The 27,605-nt window shown below is 43.7% G+C and overlaps 1 protein-coding gene across 1 annotated transcript; it reads left to right on the top strand.

Moving 5' to 3' along the window:
- On the top strand, positions 1-23,519 carry LOC100594449 (leukocyte immunoglobulin-like receptor subfamily A member 6). Its single transcript, XM_030820048.1, is given in 11 exon segments — positions 1-74; positions 331-421; positions 638-887; positions 1,162-1,252; positions 18,825-19,033; positions 19,196-19,480; positions 19,630-19,887; positions 19,890-19,931; positions 20,141-20,437; positions 20,691-20,993; positions 23,383-23,519. Coding segments are annotated over 11 exon segments (2,037 nt in total).
- Positions 23,520-27,605: the final 4,086 nt, after the last annotated feature.

Below are 27,605 nucleotides of genomic sequence, written 5' to 3'. Positions count from 1 at the left end.
ATGCACAGTGATATTGCTGTCACTTTCTCAGCCCTGCAGGTTTGTCAGAACCCAGTGACCACCTGGAACTGGTGGTGACAGATAAGAGGACACTCAGGGGTCCCAGCCCCAGGCACTGCCTTCGGGAAGGAGTTCCGCTCTCAGGAGTGTCTCCCTTCTCACAGCCCAGCCCTGGGGGATGATGTGGGAAGTGTGAGCCCCATTTAACGTGGTGCTGTCTTCTCTCCTAGGATTCTACAGCAAACCCACCCTATCAGCTCAACCCAGCTCTGTTCTGACCTCAGGAGGCAAGGTGACCCCATTATGTCCTCCATGGCTGGGATTTGACAGGTTCATTCTGACTGTGGAAGGTGAACACAAGCTATTCTGCCACCTGGACCCCGAAAAACAGTCCAATGGACAGTTCCAAGCCCTGATCCTGGTAGACCCCATGACTTCTAGCTGCAGGTGGAGGTTTACCAGTCTGGTTTAGCAGACTTTAGCACCTGAGACCAAGAGCTCCAGCAGCTCACTAGATTCTGACCATACCTGGAGGTGACCTGGTGAAAGAAGAGGCTTGGAAGGAACCAGCCCTCTGAGTCCTGGCTCCTTGCACACTCCAGGTGTGCCTAGGGAGCCCTCCCATTTGACTCCACAGGGTCCTGTCATGGCCCATGGAAAGAGCTTGACCTTCTTGTGTTGCTCTGATGTTGGTTACAAAACATTCTCTCTGTCCAAGAAAAAGATACATCACCTTCCCCAGAGTTATGGCCAGAACTTCTCTGAGGATGACTTCCCTTTGGGCCCTGTGAGCATCTCCCATGGGGGCCAGTACAGCTATTCAGTGGACACAACCTCTCCTCCGAGTGGTCGGCCCCCAGTGACCCCCCTGGACATCCTGATCGCAGGTGAGAAGCCCAGTAGGTTCAGTCAGAGACCCAGGCTCTGTACAGGCCCTGCCAGGGGAGCCCAGGTGGTGATGGCTGGGATGAGGGGTGGGGGTCCCAAGGGAGGGAGAGGCAGAGAGAGAGAGAGAGAGAGAGAGAGAGGATGGATTGGGCAGGGACAGGGGGACTCAGAGAAAACAGAGACAGAGAGACTGAGGGTCCCAGAGAGAGGCCTGGGGAAGTCTCAGCTCAGAACAAGGTGGGGCAGCCCCTCACCCATCCTTCTTCTCTCCAGGACAGACCCCTGAGACACCCTCCCTCTCGGTGCAACCAGGCCCCATGGTGGCCTCAGGAGAGAACATGGCCCTGCTGTGTCAGATGCAAAGGTGGGTGGACAGACACTTTCCTTCCATCTGAGGAGGATGCAGCTGACAAGACCCCACCCTCGTATCTAACATCAAAGTACCCTACTCAGTGGTAGAGGTTGAATTCTCCATGAGTCCCGTGACCTCAGCCCATGCGGGGACCTACAGGTGCTGTGCCTCATAGAGTGTTTACCCCAACCTGTTGTTCCCCCAGTGGCCTCCTGGTAACACAGGAGTTACTAAGAAGTTGTTTTAGGCAGTTAGTAAGGGTAGAGGTTCTCGGTGGAAATTTTCCAGTAATAAGAAACAATCCCTAAACCATCTCTTTTCTAACAGAAACAACAGCTTAAATGGCCCGGCCAGCAAGCTTTAATGTGCAAATGCCAGCCATTAAAAGCTGGGTTCACCCGGGGGGCGGAGCCTGCAGTGAGCCGAGATCGCGCCACTGCACTCCAGCCTGGGTGAAACAGCAAGACTCCGTCTCAAAAAAAAAAAAACTGGGTTCACTCAATATGGTGATTCCACTGTCTTCTCTTTGTCACCACCTGTGCCAAGTGTGATGGCCACCTCCAGATAACACCATGTGTTCAAAACATCATGGTGACCCACATTTGCATATTAAAAGGCTAAGGTGGGAGGGACAGATTTTTTTGTGGACTACAGAAATGACACACCTGGTCAAACCAATCCCCTGGGCCCTAGGCAAACCAGACACCACCTCCTCCAGCCTCCCAATATAAGCAACCACTTTTCCACCACACATGGGTCTCCTCTTTGTTCCAAGCTCCCCTGCCTCTGTCTCTGTATGGGGAGCTGTTTTCTTCTTTCTTTCTTCTTTCTTGCCTATTAAACTTTTTGCTCCTTAAAACCACTCCATGTGTGTCCATGTCATTTTATCTAAACCGGCGTGAGACCAAAAACCCTGGTGTTCCTCTAGTCATCGAAGCAGTATAATTTTGGTGCATTGGCCAGGAAGGGGAATTCATTCATCAGACTAGTGAGTATGGAGTGAATCTCAACCTTAAATCTGTCCTTTAATCTCAAGGGTCTCTTCCAGTTCTGTCACCAAACTTTCTCTCTCTATCCATGGTCTCTCTCTCTCTATGTCTAATGTGCAGGAATCTTTACAGCTCAGGAAAATAGGTCTGTTAAAAAAATTTCAAATTGCAGCAGTCAGTAACTCATTAAATGTCTCTCTCTCTATGGTTTCTCTGGCGAGCACATGGTATTCCTAAGTGGTACCTAGTGGAAATAGAAATCCTCTTCATAAGACACATTGCTGGTCCTTTGCTCTACACTGCTTCCTTTCACACCATTAAAAACCAGGCTGTAAGCTACTTCTGTAAATGGGAGACCTCTGCTTTCAATAGTTAGGAGTAAAATGTCTTCCACATCTAAATTTTAGTCCCAATATTGTCCCATCCATTTGGTGCCTACGTTCTTTTAAGGCTCCCATTCTGTCTTAAATTAAGACCATATTCAATTAGTAAAGGAATTTTAAGTTCAAAAGTTAACCAAAACCATTTTTCTAAGGGTAAATGCTTTGGCAAGGGCCATAATAACAGGCAGTCTAGCTCATTGCCTCCATTAAATGAGTCTTGTCCAAAGGCAACATGGTCTCTCCAGAAATCCATTTTTCTGGAAGCCAGGCAAGTCACAAAGGTTTAGAAAGTCAAAAGAAAATCACACAAGGCAAATAAGCTAAGGTTGCATGGCTAAGCGTGGTTGGTCCCATAACTTGGTTCATCCGGTTCCATAGCTTGCAGAACCATGCCATAAATGCAGACACATTTAACATGGTTTTGGGATCCAGAAACCAGGAAGGGGAAAAGTCAGAGGACACTTCCTGTCCTCTCCTCCACTCTGGGTCATACAGAAAGGAAAGAAACTAAAAGAACGCTTTTATTCTCAATTCTTTTTCTAAATGGGTAATAAATTATCCTTAGCTTGCACCCCTCTGGAGTGCATTCTAAACCCTGGAACTTCTTTAACCTCAAAACTTTCAAAAGAAGTGGCTCATTTTCTTATGCACGAGGGCATGGCAACTTTACTAAACCTTTGCAAGTGTTTTAAAATCAGCCCAGCTCTTTTAGCAATCATAACAGACAGGCCCAGGGAAAATAGTTCTCCAAAATTAGAAAAGCAATTTTCAGGGGAACCATCAAATAATCCCCCTTATTTGGGTCTCCCTCAAATTCCCTTCCATTACAGAACCTTAGATAAATAAAGGGAAACTTAGGCCAATTTTCTAAAACCCCTGATATGTTATATAAGCTTTCCAAAATTTAACTCAGGTGTTTAACCTCACATGAAGAAATGTTATGTTGCTCCTAAACCAAACTCTAATAGCAGCTAAAATGCAGGTAACTCTGCAAGCAGCAAATAATTTTAAAAATAAGCAATATATATCCTATAATACACCAAAAGGAAAAGAAAACAAATAGGGAAAGCAAAGAAATAGCAGAAACACCATACCCAACAGGGAGGGAAGCAGTTCAGGCAAACAACCTTAACCCCATAGCTCAGAAAATGAATGAAAAATAAGGCCCTTTTTAATATGCATTTTAAAAGGCCTATGGAAAACCAGGGCCAAACCTCTCAATTACTCTAAACTGTCTATAATGGAACAAAAGCCAAATAAAAATCCTGTAGCCTTTATAAAAAGGCTAAAAGAGGCACTAATAAAGTATATCTTTTTATTCTCTAATTCAGTTAAGGAACAGCTCATCCTGAAGGACAAATTTATTACACAGGCAGCTCCCAATATTTAAAGAAAACTGCAAAAGCAAGCTATAAGACCAAATAACACCTTAAAAAACCTCCTGAAGGTAGCCACTTCGATCTTTTATAATAGGGACCAGGAGGAGTCCCAAAAGAAAGAAAAAAGCTCAGGAGAAGGACAAAGTCTCTAGCAGCAGTTTTGCAGGCTTGCAAAGTCCAGGATCACCAAGATGCATCCTCTAGTTGCTATTGGTGTAGCAGGCCAGAATGTCCAGTCAGCAAAATGAAGCAACCTCCACTCTGTCCAGCCTGTGGCAAAAACCACTGAAAACAGAACTGCTCCCAGAGGTGGAGGTCATTGAGTTCAAAACCAGTCTCACAGATGGTCCAGCAAAACTGATGGATCCCGGTGCTTGAACCTCGGCTCCAGTAGCTCAAACTGCCATTATAGCACAGGAGCCATGGATAATTCTGGAAATTAATGGAAGGAAAGTAGGCCTCCTCCTAAGCACTAAAGCCAGTCTCTCTCTCTCTCTCTTCTCTTCTCTAATCCAGGCCTCCCTTCTTCCCACAGCACAACTGTAAGGGGCGTCTTAGGAAAAAGTCTAATCCAATATTTTCTCAACCTTAGTTAAAACATGCTTTCAGTCAGGCATGGTGGCTCACGCCTGTAATCCCAACACTTTGGGAGGCTGAGGTGGGTGGATCACCTGAGGTCGGGAGTTCAAGACCAGCCTGGCCAACATGGAGAAACCTCGTCTCTACTAAAAATACAAAAAATTAGCTGGGGCTGGTGGCACATGCCTGTAATCCAAGCTACTTGGGAGGCTGAGGCAGGAAAATTGCTTGAACCCGAGAGGCAGAGGTTGCAGTGAGCCGAGATCACTCTATTGCACTCCAGCCTGGGCAACAAGAGCGAAACTCTGTCTAAAACAAACAAACAAACAAACAAACAAACAAAAAACATGCTTTCAAACCATTGAAGCCATTGTCATGATAGCTCTGCTAGTCAGAAAAGCCTCCAAGTTAACCCTAGGAAATAAAAATAATTTAACTGTTTACAGCCCACATAATGTAGCAGAATCACTGTCCTCTAGGGGGAGCTCTTAGCTGGTAAACAGCCCGTAAAGCAAAAAGTACATAAGGCAGAAGAAGCAGTAGTCACTGTCTCCAGGCACAAGCACTCAATTAGCTGAGCTAATAGCTCTTACAAAAGCGCTTACATTAAGGAAGGAAAAGGTAGCTAACATTTACACTAACTCCAAGTATGCTTTCTTGGTTCTCCATGCTCATGCTGCCATTTAAAACAAACATATTCTTACTGCTAATAAATCTCCTGTAAAAATATCACCAAAAAATTAGCAAGTTATTATCCTCAGTTTTTCTTCCACAAAAAAATAGCAGGGATGCATTGTAAGAAACATCAAAGAATAAACAATAAGGTAGCCGAAGGAAATAAATTAGCGAACCGGGCAGCTAAGTCAAAGGCATAAAAGCTTCAAGGCCTTAATGCACTTCCAGACCCTTCGAATCTAAAAAGGTACCATAAGAGAAATTAAACCTCAGTATTCCTCTGAAAAAATAGAATAAGCCACTTCCCAAGGGCATAGTTTTCAGCCCTCAGGATGGCTACAGTCAGGATAGCAAATTTATTGGTCAGCCTCCAGCCAATAGGAAGTCCTTAAAGTCCTTCACAAAGCTTTTCACTTAGAAAAAAATAAAACTTACCAATGTGCTCAAACATTGTTTTCAGACAGGAAATCTCTAGAATGGTTAACCACGTAACCTCTCTAGCTCACTTCCAACAAAAATTAACACAATAGCGGAAGCCCAGCCCTGGGAAATAAAACCACCTTTATTTAACCCAGGACATTTAGTATTAGTAAAAACTCTCATCTCTGTCTCCTTCCCTAAGCCAAGCTACAAAGGGCCCCACACGGTTCTTCTTGCAACCTCCTCGGCAGTAAAAGTTACAGGAATCAACTTCTAAATGCATCACACTCAAGTCAAAGCCAAAAACCGAACAAAGCAACCCCTAACAGTAAAATAAAAAAAAAAAAAAATGCTAAATACCAATGTAAAAAAATAGAAGATCTTAAGCTAAAAATCACAGAAGATAAGTAACTAAGTAAGGGCTACACATCTTAGTCCCACTCCTACCCACCAAATATGTTTTATTATTTCTAACCTTTTCTCACAAAGTTCACAGCCAAATATTAAAACTTCTTTTTAACACATATTTGCAGCGAAATTTAAATATTCACAAAATCGCATTTGTAACTTTCTGAATCCCCAAAGGAAAATGTTGTATCTTGGCAAGTAAAGTTTTTTGTTTTTTTTAGGTAGAGTCTCACGCTGTTGCCCAGGCTGGAGTGCAGTGGCGCAATCTCAGCTCACTGCAAGCTCCGCCTCCCGAGTTCACGCCATTCTCCTGCCTCAGCTTCCTGAGTAACTGGGACTACAGGCGCCCGCCACCACGCCCGGCTAATTTTGTGTATTTTTAGAGAGACGAAGTTTTACTGTGTTAGCCCAGATAGTCTCGATGTCCTGACCTCGTGATCCACCCGCCTCGGCCTCCCAAAGTGCTGGGATTACAGGCGTGAGCCACCGCACCCGGCTGGCAAGTAAAGTTTTAAACAAAAATTACTGGCCAGAAAAAAAAAAAAAGCCATTCTTGTGAAAATTGTTGTAGTCACGCTGCTATTTGCAATAAAACTATACTCTGTGGCACCCCCAATGTAGCATTCTGATTGTAAAATTCTAATTGTGGTAATATTTTGCCTGATTATCATCCTTATAACCAAATTAATAATTGCAGAAAAAATTTAACCGAAGTTGTTTTGCTTATAGCAGAAGTAATAGTAATGAATAAAAAGCAAGCATTAAAGTTATAAAACTAGCATTAAGTGTAATAAAACTTTCTACCAAAGGTTGGTAATATAATGCACTCTAAGCTATAAAAAGAAGGTTATACAAAATTTTACATAAAAAAAGGATTTTGTATGGTGAATACTTGTCCTAAAAGAAAATAACTGGTTGTTTAAAGGAAGCATGTTTAGGACAAGTCTAAAAGTTTAAGTATGTTGTAAGAGAGTCTGTGAAAGTCATAAAAAATTTAATAATTTAAAAAAGTCAAAATTAACGCTAAAGTTATTTTAGCCACCCAATAATGTATTTCTCCCAATCATACTGCAAGTTGTAAAAATGGCCTAGGCCTAAAGTTATTCTCTAATGGCACGTTAGGGAGGAAATGTATGCTTTTCTCTAGGAAAAAGTTACTTTTATAGTAACGTTTCTGGTAATGTACACCGACATCTAGTGGAGGAAAATCTGTATTGCAATCCATTGATGTAACCAACAGGTGTCAAACTCCGCTGTCACTTAAGGTCTGTAGGACTCCCACTAACGATGGTTTTGTTTTTTTTTTGTTTTGTTTTTTGAAACAGAGTCTTGCTCTGTTGCCCAGGCTGGACTGCAGTGGCACAATCTCAGCTCTCTGTAACCTCCGCCTCCCAGGTTCAAGTGATTATCCTGCCTCAACCTCCCGAGTAGCTGGGATTACAGGCACTCACCATCATGCCTGGCTAATTTTTGTATTTTTAGTAAAGACGGGTTTTCGCCATGTTGGCCAGGCTGGTCTTGAACTCCTGTCCTCAGGTGATCTGCCCACCTCGGCCTCCCAAAGTGCTGGGATTACAGACATGAACCACTGCACCCAGCCCCAATGGTGGTAATCTTAATACTCATATTCTAACCCTATATTTTAAAGCTCCTTGTAAAATTTCTGTTTTTGCCTAAAAGTAATTAAACTCCAAATGGTGCTGCAAGCAAAGCCACACATGGACACACCATTCTTTTGAGAAACCTTAAATCAACCTCAGAAAAAGGCCCAACTGCTGTTCCCCCACACAACAGCCCCTTTCAGCAGGAAGTAGCCAGAAAGAACCATGACCCAACACGCACTAACAGCAGTTAGCTTTGCCTCTCTTTAAGGGGAAGAATAATACAGGAGTTACTAAGGAATTATTTTAGGCAGATAGTAAGGGTAAAGGGTCTTGGTGAAATTTTCCTGTAATAAGAAACAACCCCTGAACCATCTCTTTTCCAACGGAGAAGCTGTCTTAAAGGGTCTGGCCGGCAAGCTTTAAAATGCAAATGCTGGCCATTAAAACATAGGTTCATGCAATATGGCAATTTCCGCCATCTTCTTATCACCACCTATGCCAAGCCTGATGGCCACCTCCAAATCACACAAAGCATCATGGTGGCCCACATTTGCATATTAAAGGGCTAAGGTGGGAGGAAAAGGTTGTTCCAGGGCTATGTAAATGACACACCTGATCTAACCAATCCCCTGGGCCCTATGCGAACCAGACACCGCCTCCTCCAGCCTCCCAATATTAGCAACTGCTTTGCCGCCACACATGGAGTTTTCTCTTTGTTCCAAGCTCCCCTCCCTGGGCTCTGTACAGAGGAGCTCTTTTCTTCTTTCTTCTTTCTTGCCTATTAAACTTTTCGCTCCTTAAAACCACTCCACGTGTGTCCTTATTGTTTTATCTAAACCGGCATGAGACCAAAAACCCTAGTCAACCAAAGCCATGTCACTGGAGCTCATGGTCTCAGGTGAGAAACCTCCAACCTATGTCCATTGAAGCTGGCGTGAGTCATGTGTGAATGTAGAACTTCATGTTAGTAACACAGCTTTTAAAATGTTTCCCTAAATTGAGGCGGAGCTTGCAGTGAGCCAAGATCGTGCCACTGCACTCCAGCCTGGGCGACAAAGAGAGACTCCGTCTCAAAAAAAAAAAAAAAAATGTTTACTTAAATTGTATATTTTTACTGTATACAACACGTGGTATTGCAACATTCCTATTTGTGGGTTGGCTAAATCGATCTAATAAACATACACGTTAGTTCACATACTTACTATTGTTTGGACTGAGAACACTTAAATCTACTCTCCCAGTGATTTTCAAGAATAGAATATATCGTTATTAACTGTAGTCCCCATGTTATACCATAGATCTGGAAGTTATTCTGTCAAACCGGAATTTTGGACCCCTCTGTCAACATCCTCCCAAGATATAGGACTAAATGTGGGCACATCAAAAGACACCCAAACCATTACTTATTATAAAAATTCATATGAATCCACAATGAGACACTACTTCACACACTGGATTGACCATATTCTTAAAAATAACAAATGTCAGGAAGGGCGTGCGGAAAAGAGAACCTTCATACACTGCTAGCGTGATGGCGAAATTTTTCAGTAACTGTGAAAAGTGGTTTGGAGGCCGGGCATGGTGGTTCACGCTTGTAATCCCAGCACTTTCGGAGGCCGAGGAGGGAGAATCAACTCAGGTCAGGAGTTCGAGACCAGCCCGGCCAAAACGGCAAAACCCCTTCTCTACTAAAAGTATAAAAATCAGCCGGGCCGCGGTGGCGGGTGCCTGTAATCCCAGCTACTCAGGAGGCTGAGGCAGGAGAATAGCTTGAACCCGGGAGCAGAGGTTGCAGTGAGCCGAGGTCGTGCCACTGCACTCCAGCCTGGGTGACAGAGCCAGACTCCATCTCAAAAAAAAAAGAAAGAAAGAAAAGAAAAGCGATTTGACAGTTCCTTAAAAGATGAACCTAGGAAGGCTTATATGCTGCTGGTGGTAAATTAGCTCAACTTCTATGGAAAACAGCATAGAGGTTTCTCAAAGAACTAAATACAGAACTGCCGTTTGACCCAGCAACCCCACTACTGTAAAAGAAATAATTATATTAAAAAAGACACGCACTCGTATGTTCACTGCAGTGCTATTCACAATAGCAGTCATGGAACCATCCTCGATGCCCATCCATCATGGCCTGGATAAAGTAAAAGTGGTAAATATATAACCCAGAATACAACATAGCCATAAAAAATAGTGAAATCATGTCCTTTGCAGGACCATGGATGGAGCTGGAGGCCATGGTCCTACGTGAACTCAGAATCAAAAGACCAAATACTGCATGATCTCACTTACAAGTGGGAGCTACGCAATGGGCACTCATGGACATAAAGATGGAGAAAAACACAGGGAAATCCGAAAGGGGGGAAGGGTGGGAGGAGGGCAAGAGGTTAAAAAAATATATTAGGGCTGGGTGCGGTGGCTCACGCCTGTAATCCTAGCACTTTGGGAGGCAGAGGCGGGTGGATCACCTGAGGTCAGGAGTTCGAGACCAGCCTGGCCAACGTGGAGAAACCCATAATTTTGTAAAAATACAAAATTAGCTGGGCATGGTGGTGCATGCCTGTAATCCCAGCTACTCAGGAGGCTGAGGCAGGAGATTGCTTAAACCCGGAAGGTGGAGGTTGCAGTGAGCCGAGATTGCACCACTGCACTCCAGCCTGGGCAACAAGAGTGAAACTCCATCTCAAAAAAAAAAAAAAAATATATATATATATATATATACACCAAACAAGCACAGGTACCTTTTGAATATAAAATAAAATTAAATAATAATATAAAATAAAATAAAAAATAAACCTAGAATTACTCTATGATCTAGAAATTCCACTTCTAGGTATGTGACTAAAGGTTTAGGTTATACAAGACAAATGAAATTTGGCAATGTACCCTACGACATTTTGTCTTTAATTAACAATACTGCATCATGAAGTTAAAAATTGGTAGGAGAATTAACTCTTCTTACCACAATAAAAAAAAATGACTGATAGTAGATATTGTGAAAGGAAATTAAATTTGGGGACCCCAAACTCATTTGGCTAAGAGGGAAAGTCAAGCTGGGGACTGGGTCACACAAACCTGCCTCCCCATTTTGGTTCATAAATAAGATGGCTACAAGATGAAAAGCTACACGCCTCCCCAACGTTTTGCCCACAAGAAGATTCCTAGTGAGCTGTTAAAATTTCACCACGGCAATGTATATTGATAGCTTATCTTTCCAGTGTATATTGATAGCTTATCTTTCCAATGTATATTGATAGCTTATCTTTCCAGGTACAGTCTCCCCAGCCCATCAGACACAAATGCATATCTGATTATTCCCCCGCCCAATTTTGTCTATGTTTATCTTACGTAAAATGCAAATTCACTGCATTTTTTTCCTCTGCCCCATTTGTTTTTGTCGTCTGATGTAAAAAGTGCAGATTCACTGAGCCAAACAAAGGCATGAATGACTATTTGTAAAAAAAATACAGATTCACTGAGCTAGATAAAGGCATGCATAACTATTTTTCCTTAGCCTCCTCTGACATGAAAATTGTGTACTTCTCAATATCTCTCCCTTTACCCTTTAAATTTGGAGCCCTCAAAATCATCTTCAGAGAAAGGCATAGATCTGTCTCCCCGGCACATCTTTAACTTTGGCAAATAAATCTCCTGAAATGACAGAGACTTGTCTCGTTGGACAATATCCAAACACTTGTACCCACGTGTTTATAGAAGCATTATTCACAATGAAAGATAAAAGTATCACAAATGTCCACCAACCAATGTGTTGCATCCATATGTTAGAAATTTACTCATCCATAAAAATGAAGACTGATGCATGCTACAATTTGGAGATTCAAAATATGAAGCTAAGTGAAAGAAGCCTGACCCAAAGGTCACGTACTGTATGATTACATTGATATAAAATGTCCAGCAGCTGGAAATCCACAGAAAGCAGACTGATGGTTGCCTGGGGCTGAGGAAGGGTGGGGAGAGGAGAGGGACTGCCCCGTGGAATGGGGTTCCTTTCAGGGTGATGAAAATCTTTGGGAACTAGAGGTGGCAGTTGCAACAGTGAAAATCTACTAAATGCCAGAGTTGTATACTTTTTTTTCTTGAGACGGAGTTTCACTCTTATTGCCCTGGCTGGAGTGCAATGGTGCGTTCTCGAGTCTCTACAACCTCCACCTCTCAGGTTCAAGCGATTCGCCTGCCTCAGCCCCCCAAGTAGCTGGGATTACAGGTGCCCACCACAACACCTGGCTAATTTTTCTGTATTTTTAGTAGAGACGGAGTTTCACCATGTTGACCAGGCTAGTCTTGAACTCCTGACCTCAGGTGATCAGCCCGCCTCGGCCCCCCAAAGTGCTGGGATTATAGGTATGAGCCACTGCGCCCAGCCTAGAGTTGTATACTTTTAAAGGGCCAATTTTACATTATCTGTATTTTACTTTAATAAACGGAAATTTAAGAAAAAAGAGCACGGTTCTATGCAGATTTCATCTTAAGAAGTTGCAACATGACCCAGGGTTTTTTTTGTTGTTTGTTTTTGTTTTTGTCTTTTTTAATGTGAGGTAGGATTTGTAACAGGTGAGAGATGTCCTAAGTCCCATAGTGTTAAGACATGAAGCTGATCTCTTCACCTTACATCTTAAATTCTAATGTGCCTGAGTACAGAATTCAGGATGAGCTCCAGGATTCCTGCAGCCTGTAACTTTTTCTGACACTCTACCATTTCACCCGTGATGACGGATTGTTCCTGACTTACCTTTTGAACATAAAGGCTCTTACACCATGCGTCTGGATCTGGTAAAAGGTATTACATGAGGCCGGGCGCAGTGGCTCATGCCTGTAATCCCAGCACTTTGGGAGGCCGAGGCGGGCGGATCACGAGGTCAGGAGATCGAGACCATCCTGGCTAACACAGTGAAACCGTGTCTCTACTAAAAATACAAAATATTAGCCGGGCGTGGTGGCAGACGCCTGTAGTGCCAGCTACTCGGGAGGCTGAGGCAGGAGAATGGCGTGAACCCGGGAGGCGGAGCTTGCAGTGAGCTGAGATCGCACCACTGCACTCCAGCCTGGGAGACGGAGCGAGACTCCGTTTCAAAAAAAAAAAAAATTACATGAGATTGAGAGCCTTACATGTCTCAGGCAATACTCATCCTCAAACCAACCCTGAGATACGGGTCATTATCTTCTTCTACAAGGAGGAAAATGGGAAAGAGGTGTTACATGATCAAGGTCAACCATCAGTAAAGTCCACCCTCACGTCTTACATTCACACCTGTCATTTCCTCCAGGGATCACTCTTGCCCGAAGCATGGAGACAGAATCCATGCTATCAGCTGAGGGCTGTGAGCAGGGAAGAAAAGAGGTAGTAAGGAAGCAGAAATGACTCAGATGTTTTGACAGAGAGTGACCGTGTTTGCCCGAAGAACACTTGCGGGTTACAGTCCTAATCTTACCCCCAAAGTGTTCCCAGACCAAACTGAGGGCTGGGCTGCTATTTCTCATGGCCCAATAATGAGATGTGGATGAACTGGGGAGGAAGAGAGTTTTTGTTTCTGTAATGGGTTACAGGGAGAAGGCCTGGAAAATATTGCCAGACCAACTCAAAATTACAAAGTTTCCCAGAGCTTATATACCTTCTAAGCTATTTGTTAAAAAATGCAGCTAAGCTATTTTCTAAGCTATCTTCTAAGCTAAGCTAAGAAGATGGTTAAGCTTCTTCTAAGCCATCTAAGCTAGATAAGCTTCTAAGCTATCTTCTAATAAGCTTAGAAGCTTCTAAGCTATCTAGGCTATAATCTTCTAAGATATCTTCTAAGCTAAGATATTCTAAGCTTCTAATATCTATCTTTCACATCACCCATTCCCTGCACAGGATGTGGCACGCCAGAGACCCAGGAGATGTTTTCTGAATGAATCTAGTAATAAACAAATACCTGCATCCCTCAGGGCTGATAAAGAGTCTATAAACCTCAGATGGAGAGTCTAGAATGTTAGAACATAAACCAGGGAATGTGTCAGATGCCTAAGGACCTTCACAGCAATTCTAGCAATTCTTCATAAAAGCAGCTGTCATTTACTGAGCATAGTTTATCAGGTTATTTCTAAGCATATAATGAAAATAATAATAATAATAATAGTAAAAAATAGCTTACATTATTGAGTGACTGCTAAGAACATGGTAGAATTTCACTTTGTACATCACATGTATTAATTATGTAGTTCCCCACCAAAACCATATAAGGTAGATACTGGCACTATACTAAGTTTATATATGACACAATAGTAATGTGGGTAACTTTCCCTAAGTCACATAGTTAAAAGGGACAGAGCCGTGATCAAATCTCAGGCTTCCTGGCTCCAGAGTCTTCCCTATTAGTTCAACTGCTTGCTTCCTATGAGAGGTAGAATATAATAATCTCTGATTGTCAACCCACCAAATATCCTTACAAAGAAGACACTTTTAATATTGCAATTTTATAGAAAACCAAAGTGAGCCTCAGGGAGGCAAAGTGATTTTCCCAAGGAGACAGAGATAGCAAGAGGCAGATGTAGGTTTTGAAAATACTGTGATGTAACTCCAAGCCTGTTGCTTTTTTTTTTTTTTTGAGACGGAGTCTTGCTCTGTCGCCCAGGCTGGGGTGCAGTGGTGTGATCTCAGCTCACTGCAAGCTCTGCCTCCCGGGTTCACGCCATTCTCCTTCCTCAGCCTCCCATGCAGCTGGGACTACAGGCGCCTGCCACCATGACTGGCTAATTTTTTTTTTTTTGTATTTTTGGTGGAGACGGGGTTTCGCCATATTAGCCAGGATGGTCTTGATCTCCTGACCTCGTGATCAGCCCTCCTCAACCTCCCAAAGTGTTGGGATTACAGGCGTGAGCCACTGTGTCCGGCCCCAAGCGTGTTGCTTTTTAGTCAATACCCTATAAACTGGTTTCCTGAACCTGGTCTGGAAAGAGATGACCTGAGGTGGATGAGGAAGAACCAACTCTAACTGCCACCCTGGGCCGTGCTAGTGGTTGTCCTGCTGGGTGAGCAGCCAATATCATAAGCTTCTGAATTCCATTCCTATTCAGAATCCATGGAGTGGATATGTCTTTTTCCAATTTATTCTGATGCATTCGCTAAATATTTATTAGCCTCCTTCAGGGAATCTCTAGGAGTCTCTAAGAGGGGGCCCAGCTTTTACAAATGTATCAACTAACACACCAGAAAACAGAGGAAGCCATGTTACCTCCTGGACTCTGACCATGGTGCTGAAACTAGAGTTCATGGCAACGTCCCAGTCAGTGCTGTGAACAGCAACCGCAGGAACCATTCTCCTGGGGCTGGGGCCTGATAGAGGAAATAGGAAGAGTGTCTAGATACAGGGCCAGGTCTGTTGGAGACCTTGAATAGGAGCCAAAATTGAACAGGATGTGGGGAAGCTCAAGAGGTAGATGACGTCTAGTTGGACCATGGAATGTTGCTATCTAAATAGGCAATTATTTTTGTACTCTACACCAGGGTAGGCAGACCAGAGGGAAGCACCCTGGAACTTCCCTGGTCATACAGAATACTGAGTTTCCTCAGTTGCTTGTGAGTGTATATTATGAGTGCAATAAAGTTTGAGTGCGATTATCCCTTAGACTAAAATCTGTTTTTGCAAGAGTTCTTCAGAGAAATAGAACCAATCAGATGTTTATTTATGTGTATACCTATCCTCTGTCTCTCTATCTATTTCTCTAATAGGTACTGTCTAATATCCACCTTTAACTGCTATTATTATAATTCTGGGTTTGATTTTTCTTTTTCTTTTTCTTTTCTCTTCTTTCTTTTTTATAATAATTAATTATAAAATAATACCCATAATTAACTGCTACTTAGGATATTTGAAATATCTCTGGTGGTTGCATGCTGTGCTTTGGTTGGCAATGGCTGTACATCTCTGAAAACTTTCTGTGATGATTGCAAAACGGTACACTTTCATCTCCTTTCTTATGGGTTCCAGGGAGCCGGATGCACTAGATTTCACCAGTAATATATGTCTATAGACAATTTCTCAGATCAGTGTGAAGAAGGTAAATTATATCTTTCATTAGGAAAATGTAAATCTCCCTTTTACAAGATGTGACTAAGAGTTGTCAAGGCTTAGAGAGCAGGAATAATCAGGGACTGTATGGATGTTCATGTCTAATAAATGCAACTCTGATCCTTAACCATATTTAAAAGCGCTTTCATAGTTCCCAAACCTTTTCATCTGCTCCACATCCACTGGGTTCTGAAGCCAAAGCTTTCTGAAACCGTTCTTCCTCTCAGCCCTTAAGCAGTGAATGCTTGGTCTGTTCTGACAGCTGAGATCCCAGCCACAGGAGCTGTGAGGTGAGGAATTTCCTGTCACCATCCCAGAAAGTAAAATACAGCCTCATTATTTCGTAATTGTGTTTCCACAAGAAAAACGAAGAATTTCATAAAAGAAACAAAGGCTAGTATTTACTTTTTCATAAATGATTGTAGTTACTGAAGGACATATGGGGCCCATAATCGTGACGGGTCTAGGATTCACAGATACTTTCTTGTCTCCATTATTTACCATAATTGTGTCATTCTCCCTCCTGCTTAAATGATTTATCTGGTATAATTTAAATTTATTTGTATGTTTTCTCTATGACTTAATGGGCAACATACCTCTTTCTCTAACTTGTATTTGTTGGTTGGTTGATTTCTGATATAAATTTGCTAAGTATATTCTAGTTGTTGTTATAAAATATTTTCTTTCCAAGAAAATTTTTCAACAGGTTCATGTGCACATCCTATATGAAATTCATATTCTTTTCTTATTCTCTTATTTTTCTCCCCATCCTCTACAACACTTGGGCCAAACTGTTATCGATTATTGTGTATCCATCCAAGAAATGGCTTTGAGTTTTTTTTTTGTTTTTTTTTTTTTTTTGAGACGGAGTCTCGCTCTGTCGCCCAGGCTGGAGTGCAGTGGCGCGATCTCGGCTCACTGCAAGCTCCGCCTCCCGGGTTCATGCCATTCTCCTGTCTCAGCCTCTCTGAGTAGCTGGGACTACAGGCGCCCGCCACCACGCCTGGCTAATTTTTTGTAGTTTTAGTAGAGATGGGGTTTCACCGTGTTAGCCAGAATGGTCTCAATCTCCTGACCTCGTGATCCGCCTGCCTTGGCCTCCCAAAGTGCTGGGATTACAGGCGTGAACCACCGCACCCGGCCTCTAAGGCTGGTCTTAAACTCCTGACGTCAGGTGATCCATCCACCTCGGCCACCCAAATTGCTGGGATTACAAACGTGAACCACTGCACCCAGTGAGAGTTTCAGTGCTCTATCGGATTCTCTGCCTACTCCATGTTACATGTAATGTTCCACCTCAGGCATGTTTCCTCTCCTTTCCGTCTCCTTCCTCTTCTCCTTTTTTCTTTCTAATTTTTATTTTTTTGGGACAGCGCCTTGCTCTGTTACCCAGGCTGGAGTGCAGTGGCACGATCTCAGCTCACTGCAACCTCTGCCTCCTGGGTTCAAGAGATTCTCCTGACTCATCCTCTCAAGTAGCTGGGATTACAGGCACCTGCCATCACACCCAGCTAATTTTTGTATTTTTAGTAGAGACGAGGTTTCACCATGTTGGCCAGGCTGGTCTCGAACTCCTGCCCTCAGGTAATCCACCTGCCTGCGGCCCCCCAAGGTGCTGGGATTACAGGTATGAGTCACCACTCCCAGCCCTGAATGATCTTTCCTCTTTAGTGTGTTCTCACAACCACCTCTCACTGAGCTTTCTTGTTCTTTTTTTTTTTTTTTTTTGGCAGAGTCTGGCTTTGTTGCCCAGGCTGGAGTACAGTGGTGCGATCTTAGCTCACTGCAACCTCCGTCTCCCAGGTTCAAGCGATTCTCCCACCTCAGCCTCCCAAGTAGCTGTGATTACAGGCGCCCGCCACCACACCCAGCTAATTTTTGCGTTTTTAGTAGAGACAGGGTTTCACCATGTTGGTCAGGCTGGTCTCAAACTCCTGACCTTGTGATCTGCCTGCCTCAGCCTCCCAAAGTGCTGGGATTACAGGCGGGAGCCACCACTCCCAGCCCTGGACTATCTTTCCTCTTTGGTGTGTTCTCACAACCACCTCTCACTGAGTTTTCTTTTTTTTTTTTTTTTTTTTTTTGAGACAGAGTCTGGCTTTGTTGCCCAGGCTGGAGTGCAGTGGCGTGATCTCGGCTCACTGCAAGCTCCACCTCCCGAGTTCAAGCGATTCTCCCACCTCAGCCTCCCTAGTAGCTGGGATTACGGGTGCATGCCAGCACACCCAGCTAGTTTTTGTATTTTTAGTAGAGACAGGGGTTTCACCATGTTGGTCAGGCTGGTCTTGAACTCCTGACCTTGTGATCCTCCTGCCTCGGCCTCCCAAAGTGCTGGGATTACAGGTGTGAGCCACTGGGCCCAGCCAGCTTTCTCATTCTTATCCCTTGGTTCTCTGCCAGGGAATAAGATAGAAGCCATTCCCTCAACCACATTCTAGTCATGGTCCCTATTCTCATGTTTCCACTTCTCTCTCTTTGGTAATAAATTAATTAATTAAGAAACAAGTTGCCGAATGTTCATCTTCTGCTAATCTGCATCCCCTTATTTTTCCAGAGCCTCCCCTAATGAAACTGACTTTATTTACTGAACGCAGGAAATGGGTCTCTCCAGATCAGGATGACTTTCTGCTGGGGAAATATTTGTCTTTGCATCGGTGGGGAAAAAGAAAGTCGATGTCCTGAGTGGAGGCTCTGAGAAAATAAGGGCAGTGTTTTCAGTTTAGACCCATGCTAAGTCGGGAGCTGACCTGGATGTGATGTTGGGTCTACCCTCCAAGGGCAGGTTGTCAGACAAAGGAACCCTGGCAATCAGGGGACACCTCAGGTCTGGGCTGAGATGTATGCAGAGGGCCTGGGTCCCCCTGAGCCCCCGCACTGGGGGGAATCAGAGACAGGCCTAGCCACGGGCCGTCCACTTCCTGTGAGTTCACAGCTGTGGGGACCCAGGCAGGCGGCAGCAAGCTCTGACTTAACCACATCCGTGCATCTGTCTGTCATGGAGGGCCATGCGGTCACCTGTCCCACAGCTGGAGCACGCAGAGCAGGCATCATGGTGTCCATCCTCACTGTTCTTCTGTGCCTCAGTCAGTGGTGGAGAGACGAGGGACAGGAGGGGCACTGGGCTGGGGTGGAGGGGGTCCCACAGCAGCCTTGTTCACCAGAGAGCCTCAGGGCTCCAGTGGCTACTGGTGCTCCAGGGGGAGGGGAAGCAGCCACACCTCTGTATTCCAAATCCCCCACAGGAAACTCTTCTCCATGGCTGAGTCTGGGCCAGAAAGCCGGAGCACCTGCAGGTGAGTCTCTGCTAAGCTCCCACGCCCTACCTCACACTCAGCACCTGGACTCTCATCTCAGGGGCTTCTCAGCTGAGGGTGAGAAAATCAAGAGGGTCTGTGACCTGAGCTGGGAATGAGGGGCGGGGGAGGTCTGTGGACCCCAGCTGTGGTTTCTTCCAGGGACCCTCCCCAAACCCAGCCTCTGGGCTGAGCCAGGCTCTGTGATTACCTGGGGGAGCCCCATGACCCTCTGGTGCCAGGGGACCCTGGGTACCCAGGGTTACCATCTCACCAAGGAAGGAAGCCCCATGACCTGGTACCAACAGAGCCCACCAGAGCCCAGCAACAAGACCGACTTCTTCATCCCATCCATGAGAGAGCACCACGCAGGGAGATACCGCTGTCACTATCGCAGCCCTGCAGACTGGTCAGAGCGCAGTGACCCCTTGGAGCTGGTGGTGACAGGTAAGAGGACACCCAGGGGTCCCAGCCCCAGGCTCTGCCTGCAGGAAGGGGGTCGGCTCTCAAGGGCATCTCTGTTCTAATAACTCAGCCCTGGGGTATGATGTGGGAGGCGTGAGCCCCATTTAAGACAATGTCTCCCTCTCTCCTAGGAGCCTACAGAACACCCACTCTCTCAGCCCTGCCGAGCCCTGTGGTGGCCTCAGGAGAGAACGGGACCATCCAGTGTAGCTCAAGGGTGGGGTTTCACAGGTTCCTTTTGATTGAGGAAGGAGAAAACAAGCTCTCCTGGACGCTGGACTCACAGGAACCCTCCAAGGGGCTGTCCCTGGTCCTGTTCCCTGTGGGCCCCGTGACCGCCAGTCACCGGTGGATGTTCAGATGTTATGGGTATTACACGGACATCCCCTGGGTTGGTCGGAACCCAGTGATACCACGGAGATCCTGGTCTTAGGTACGGACGTCTTCCTCCTTGCCCTATTTATTTTTGAGAACTTACTCTCAGGAAGCCCCATGTAGGAGGGTGGAACAAGGGAAGTTAGGGACTCCTGAGCCCAGAGACACGGAGTGTGAGACACAGTGGGACCTGCAGGGCCAGGACGGGAGAAGGAAGGGGCGCGGGAGGAACCAGCCCTCCGAGTCCCGACTCTTCTTTCCCTCCAGGCGTGTCTAGGAAGCCCTCCCTCCTGACCCTGCAGGGCCCTGTCATGGTCCCTGGAGAGAACCTGACCCTGCAGTGTGGCTCTGATGTCGGCTACGACAGATTCGCTCTGTACAAGGAGGGGGGACATGACCTCTTCCAGCGCCCTGGCCGGCAGCCCCAGGCTGGGCTCTCCCAGGCCAACTTCACCCTGGGCCCTGTGAGGGGCTCCCACGGCGGCCAGTACAGATGCTCCAGTGCACACAACGTCTCCTCCGAGTGGTCGGCCCCCAGTGACCCCCTGGACATCCTGATCGCAGGTGAGGAGCCCAGCGGGTTCAGTCAGGGACCCAGGTTCTGCACAGGCCCTGCCGGGGAGCCCAGGTGGTGATGGCCGGGATGAGGGGTGGGGTCCCAAGGGAGGGAGAGACAGACAGAGACAGGGGATGGGCGGGGAGGGGGAAACTCAGAGAAAACAGAGACAGAGAGATTGAGGGTCCCAGAGAGAGGCCTGGGGAGGTGTCAGCTCAGAACAAGGTGGGGCAGCCCCTCACCCATCCTTCTTCTCTCCAGGACAGATCCCTGACAGACCCTCCCTCTCAGTGCAGCCGGGCCCCACGGTGGCCTCAGGAGAGAATGTGACCCTGCTGTGTCAGTCACGGGGCTGGATGGACACTTTCCTTCTGACCAAGGATGGGGCAGCCCATCACCCGCTGCGTCTGAGATCAGAGCACCGAGCTCAGCAGCACCAGGCTGAATTCCCCATGAGTCCTGTGACCTCAGCCCACGCGGAGACCTACAGGTGCTTCAGCTCACGCACATTCTTCCCCTACTTGCTGTCTCACTGCAGTGACCCCCTGGAGCTCGTGGTCTCAGGTGAGGCCCCTGACCCTGTCCTCTCTGAGCTCAAAGGCTCAGCTCAGGCCGTGCCTCCAGGAGAGCTCAGGACACTAAGGAAAGAGGGGAGTAAAGGGGGAGGGTCCGCAGGGGAGGGCCCAGCCCATGGGAGGGTGGAAATAGTCAGAGACCTCCTGATCCTGGGCTCCCACCCCAGAGACCTCAGATGGGGCTAAAGGCCAGGGAGGTCTGAAAGGAGATATGGAGGCGCCTGGGGGGAATCATGCTTAGACTGAGGGTAGAAGATGGAGGCCCCACCCACTCCCCACCTGGGCTCCCCTGGCGACCCCGTAATACTCAGTGCATACCTGAGATGAGGGGGAGATCGTGCACCTGCTCACTGCAGCAATGCAGGCAAATATTCAGCAGCAAACCTCACGTGCAATGCCTTTCTGTCCTTTGTTTTTTATGTCCACCTATCTAGTTTCTCTTTCTGTTTCTGAAGATTTCAAAGCAATGCTGGCATTTATAATTTACACATTTAATTTGTTAGGTAGCGTTATGATGTAAAATAACTGTGCTCTGATTTTCTTTGGGATTAAATTAAATATGTGCATTCATGATGGAGAATAACTTCTCATTAATAATGTCTTTATCCAATACATTTAAAATTAAACTTTATACACATATCAGCAGACGCTTGAAGTTGTATTCATAAAAATTGTGGACACTGTGAATTTTAAGCATTGTTTTACTACTTGAATAATTTGAAAGTCTTTGATTCCTTTCTATCTTCTAAAATTAGTTAAGTATAGATGAGAAAGCTATTGGTTTGAGTATGCTGATTTTACTTCCTATTGGCTTACCACAGACACACTCCCTTTCAATCCTTTCCCAAATGATCTCTTCTGATTTATTGATAATAATTACATTAACCGCAAGAAAATGGAGGACGAACTTGTTTCTAAATTTTATAATACTCTTCTCACTTCAAATATATATGTATGTGTTTATATATACCTACACACTATTATATATCTTGTAACGTATATTATGTATTATATATTTATATATACCCACACACTACTATCTTATTACATTTTATGTATTATATATTATATATTTATATATACACAATTATATATCTTATTGTATATTGTGTATTATATATTTATGTATTTACACCCACACACTATTATATATCTTATAATATATATTATGTATTGTATATTTATATATACACACTATTATATATCTTATATATCATGTATTATATATTTATATATACATTATTATATATCTTATATATCATGTATTTATATTTATATATACACACAATTATATATCTTATTATATATTATGTATTACATATTTATATATATACCCACACACTATTATATATCTTATAATATATATTAGGTATTATATATTTTTATATATACACTATTATATATCTTATTATATATTACATATTATATGTATATATACACACACTATTATACATCTTATATATAATGTGTTATGTATTTATATATACACACATATATCTTATATATATTATATATTTATATATACACACACTATTATATATCTTATAATATATTATGTATTATATATTTATATATACACACTGTTATCTATCTTATATATAATGTGTTATATATTTATATATACACACAATTATATATCTTATAATATATAATGTGTTATATATTTATATCTACACACTATTATATATCTTAAATATATTATGTTATATATTTATATATACACAATGATATATCTTATATATTATGTATTAGATATTTATGTATGCACACTGTATTATATATCTTATTATATATTATGTATTATATATTTATATATGCACAATTATATATCTTATTACATATTTATATGTATACACACAGTAATATATAATATATTTTATGTATTATATATTTATATATACACACGCTATCATGTATCTTATAATACATATTATGCATTATATATTTACATATACACACTATTATATCTCAATTATGTATACACACATATTTACACCTATGCATATATGTATATACGTATGCGAATGTACCTCTGCGACAGCAGGGAAAGGGTCTATCGCATAGCTACGGAACAGTTATGACAAGTGTAGACACAAAGGAATGCAGCAACTGAGGGACATGTTGGCTTAAGTCTCTTCAACTCCTCACACACCTCCCCCCTTTTTTGGTTGATTCTCAGGAGCAGCTGAGACCCTCAGCCCATCACAAAACAATTCAGACCCCAAGACTGGTGCGTGAGGAGATGCTCTCAGTGATGGGGCTGGCACAGAGGGTCAGGTCCTGTGAAGGGGAGGTGGGTGCCCTGGGTGGGCATTCAGGGGTCCTGGGTGAAGTTGATCTGCCCTGACCTCTGTGGCCTCTTTGCCCACCCTCCCCAGCCTCACACCCTCAGGATTACACAGTGGAGAATCTCATCCGCATGGCCGTGGCTGGCTTGGTCCTGGTGGTCCTCGGGATTCTGCTGTTTTAGGATTGGCACAGCCAGAGAAGCCCCCAAGATGCAGCCAGGAGGTAAACACAAGAGAAAACAATGCACCCTTCAGAGTGTGCTAGAGCTTTGGCAATGAATCTGATAGTCCTAGGAGGTTCTGGAAGAAAGTCTGGACCATCATTCAGGAAACTGTCTACTGAGAAAGTCGAGAAGGGGAGGCTTGGGTCAGGTGCAGGAAGATGCCTGGGTGCCTGTAGAGAACGCTTCCTCTATTAAACCTCCATTAAACGGCAGTGCTTTCCATCCTGCTGTTGTGGACCCTCCGTGCCTGCCCCTCCCTTGCTTTTGCTCTCTGTGACGTGAAGGCACATCCCCCGTGGTGGGTTTGCATCCACACCCCTGAGATCGCGTGCTCTGGTCCCCTGTCATGTAATATATTTTTCTTTGTTTCCAACTACCACATTCCCTGAAGTGAACTATTGATTCTACATCTCTTCAGTTCTGAGCATAGATCTGAATTAAATAACTGGAACAGGTGGGCAAATTTGTATTTGGGACTTTGAAACATGAGTCTGAGGCCAGGCACAGTGGCTCACACCTGTAATCCCAGCACTTTGGGAGGCTGAGGTGGGCGGATCACTTGAGGTCAGGGGTTCAAGACCAACCTGGCCAACATGGTGAAACCCTGTCTCTACTAAAAAATACAAAAATTAGCTGGGTGTGGCAGTGAGCACCTGTAATCCCAGCTACTCGGGAAGCTGAGGCAGGAGAATAGCTTGAACCCGGGAGGCGGAGGTTGCAGTGAGCCAAGATCTTGCCACTGCACTCCAGCCTGGGTAACAGAGCAAGACTCCATCTCCAAAAAAAAAGGAAATATGAGTCTGAAATGATGTCCTAGCACCGTCTCTGGACCCTGAATTCCCTTCACTCTTCATCAGATGATACCTGTGTACTTTGTCCAGAAATATCATCTCTCAGAATTAGCACACTAATGCTTGAAGGCTTAGCCTCATGGTATGCTGCTAAACCGGATCTCTGAAAAAACTATTTTCTTAAGAAAACTCTGAACATATAAAGCCCCTGATTTATAGTATTTGCTGATTAGTGTGGTATAAATACGTCCTTTATGGCCAACTTCAAGGTGCCCATATGACACCACTGAATGCACAGTTGGGAAGTAGTCAAAAGAATTGTCGTTCACACATGAGTATGAACCAGTTGTAAAGTTTATTTAAAGGTTATAATAATTTCTGCTTCGTTCTTATGGTGCAGTTTCAATAAAATTGTAATGTCGAAATCATAGCACAATGGAGGGAAAAGAAAAAAAATAGGCCAGGCGTGGTGGTTCATGCCTTTAATCCCAACACTTTGGGAGGCTGAGGCAGGAGGATCACTTGGGGTCAGGAGTTCGAGACCAGCCTGGCCAACACGGTGAAACCCCATCTCTACTAAAAATACAAAAATTAGCCAGACGTGGTGGTGCCTGCCTGTAATCCCAGCTACTCGGGAGGCCGAGGCATGAGAATCGCTTGAACCCAGGAGGTGGAGGTTGCAGTGAGCTGAGATCACTCCAGCCTGGGTGATACAGCAAGACTCAGTCTCAAAAAAAGAAAAAAGTAGCAAAACTGTTTTTTGGAAATAATATTAAACATGTAGAATTTAATAGATTAATAGTAAGAGTACAAATTGCTTTAATCAATTAAGGAAGTATATTGGAATTATTTAGTTAAAAAGAGGAGGCACACAGCCGTGACCCTTAATTGTGTACTTAATTATGTACCCTAGAGATAAATGTCTACTTATGTGTCATGATACACTCACAACTGTTATAGGAATGCTGTTCCTATTAGCCAAAGCTATAAAATACCAAAGTCCACCTATGAAAATAATAAACATAGGGTGGTAAATAGACTGAGTGGAATATTACAATGTAGTAAAATGCATAAATGAAAATAACAAACAACACCATACTTCAATTTTCAAGCATAAAGTCAAGTAAATGAAATATTATTTTGAAAATGTATGCATGGTTATTTCATTACATAAAGGTCAAAAGGAGGGTACATTTATTATTTAGGAAAACACCCTAAGATATCTTTGTAAAATCTGTAAAATCAATAGTACTGTTTCCCCTCTTTCATTCCTGATCTTGAAAATGCTTGTCTCTTTTTCTGCCATGGCTTTCTACCTTTCTTGATATATTACAATTTTGTAACCTGCTTATTTCATCATATGTCATAAGTTCACATGTATATCCCATGAATTATTGAGGGTCTCATTCATTTCAAGTGGTATGTAGGTTTTTAACAATATCTTTTGGTGGCCAAGTGCAGTGGCTCATGCCTGTAATCCCAGCACTTTGGGAAGCCAAGGCGGGTGGATCACGAGGTCAAGAGACGGAGATCATCCTGACGAACATGGTGAAACCCCGTCTCTACTAAAAATCCAAAAAAAGAAATTAGCTGGGCATGGTAGGGGGTGCCTGTAGTCCCAGCTACTCAGGAGGCTGAGGCGGGAGAATGGCGTGAACCCAAGAAACGGAGGTTGCAGTGAGCCAAGATCGTGCCACTGCACTCCAGCCTGGCAACAGAGTGAGACTCTGTCTCAAAAAAAAAAAAGAAAGAAAAAGAAAAAAAATCTTTTGGCATTAACTATTAAGAAATTGCACTATAAAAAGAGAATATAATGCATAAGACGGCAATTTGAAAAGATTCAGATATAATTTTTTCTTATCTAGTAAATACTTAGTAATTTGTCTAATGCGTGCCTTAAATACATACCACTTTATGCAGAGGTTGCAGTGAGCTGAGATAGTGCCATTGCACTCTAGCCTGGGCGTCAGAGCAAGACTCCATCTTAAAAAAAAAAAAAAAATCCCAGAGAAGGAGAACCAGAGCTTCCAGCCTCGCCCAGAGTCTTGGCTCACTCCCTGTGTGTGAGGACCCTAGGGAGCCTCTTGTGTTCCACGCAGAGGTGGAAACTTCCTCTTTAATAACCCCTTGATGGTCCCAGGTACTAGTAACCACTGAGCTTTGCTCTCTCTTTTTTTCTTATGGTTCCCTGTCTACTTCCAGGGCTATCACTTTACTTTTTGTGCATTAGACCATGAACAATGTTTTAGAAATGTTCTATCAAATTTCTCAGTGCTGGGAACAACTGAGGTTTTTGATTGGGTGCCTCAAATGTCTACCCTTACTGTGGAGTCCAACAACAGGATTCTAGCAAGTCCCAACCCCTTCATGCCTTAACCTGGTCTGGAAATAAATTATGTTTGAGCTCATCCCACACCCCAGCCACATCAAGCCCCACAACCACTCTGAGAAGTGAGATTTATAGCAAAATGCTCCAAACAAGGTAACTAAGGCTCAGACAAGGGATGTTAATGTGTCCATTTACATAAACAAAAAATGGTAGATGATCAGCTTTCCCTTTGAAATCAGAGTACTAATCCGACTCACTGTTCCCTGAATTTTAGAGGCAGGCCCTCAGGAGGAGATAAGAATCCTACCCCAGGAAAATTACGAATATCAGAAAGGAAACATTGACATCAGTACAGATCCTACAGAATTCAAAAGATTCTAAGTGGACATTATGAAGACAGTATTCAGCCTAGATGAAGTGGTCACATATCACAAGAAAACAAATTGTCTAAAACAATCTCTGAAATACCTAGACATTTCCTGAATCATTGAGTTATTAAATAAAATACATTTTAAAATTAAACTCTTTTCAGGAAATAAACTTCAATGTCCCCTAGTGCACTCTCCAAAATATGTAGATAAGAATAAATACTGTTCTGAAAGACATTTCCCTGGAATTACAACCATTCAATATATTTTAAAAGGCAATCGTAAAAATATAAAAAGGATATATCAGGAGAATAAATGTAGATGGCCTAAATTCCCCACATAAAAGGCATAGAGTGGCAACATGGATAAAAAGCCAAGAGCCAACTGCCTGCTGTCTTCAAGAGACCCATCTCACATGTAATGACACCCACAGGCTCAAAGTAAAAGGATGGAGAAACATTTACTAGGCAACCAGCAAACAAAAAAAGAGAAGGCATACCTATTCTTATATCACATGAAACACACTTTAAATCAACAGCAATCAGGAAGGACAAAGAAGGGCATTACAAAATGATAAAGGGTTCAATTTGACAGAAGACTT

The sequence above is a fragment of the Nomascus leucogenys genome, chromosome 10 (assembly GCF_006542625.1).
Source record: "Nomascus leucogenys isolate Asia chromosome 10, Asia_NLE_v1, whole genome shotgun sequence".
NCBI classification, from domain to species: domain Eukaryota; kingdom Metazoa; phylum Chordata; class Mammalia; order Primates; family Hylobatidae; genus Nomascus; species Nomascus leucogenys.
Note: the sequence above shows the minus strand (reverse complement) of the source record. Positions and strands in the feature narration are given on the sequence as shown.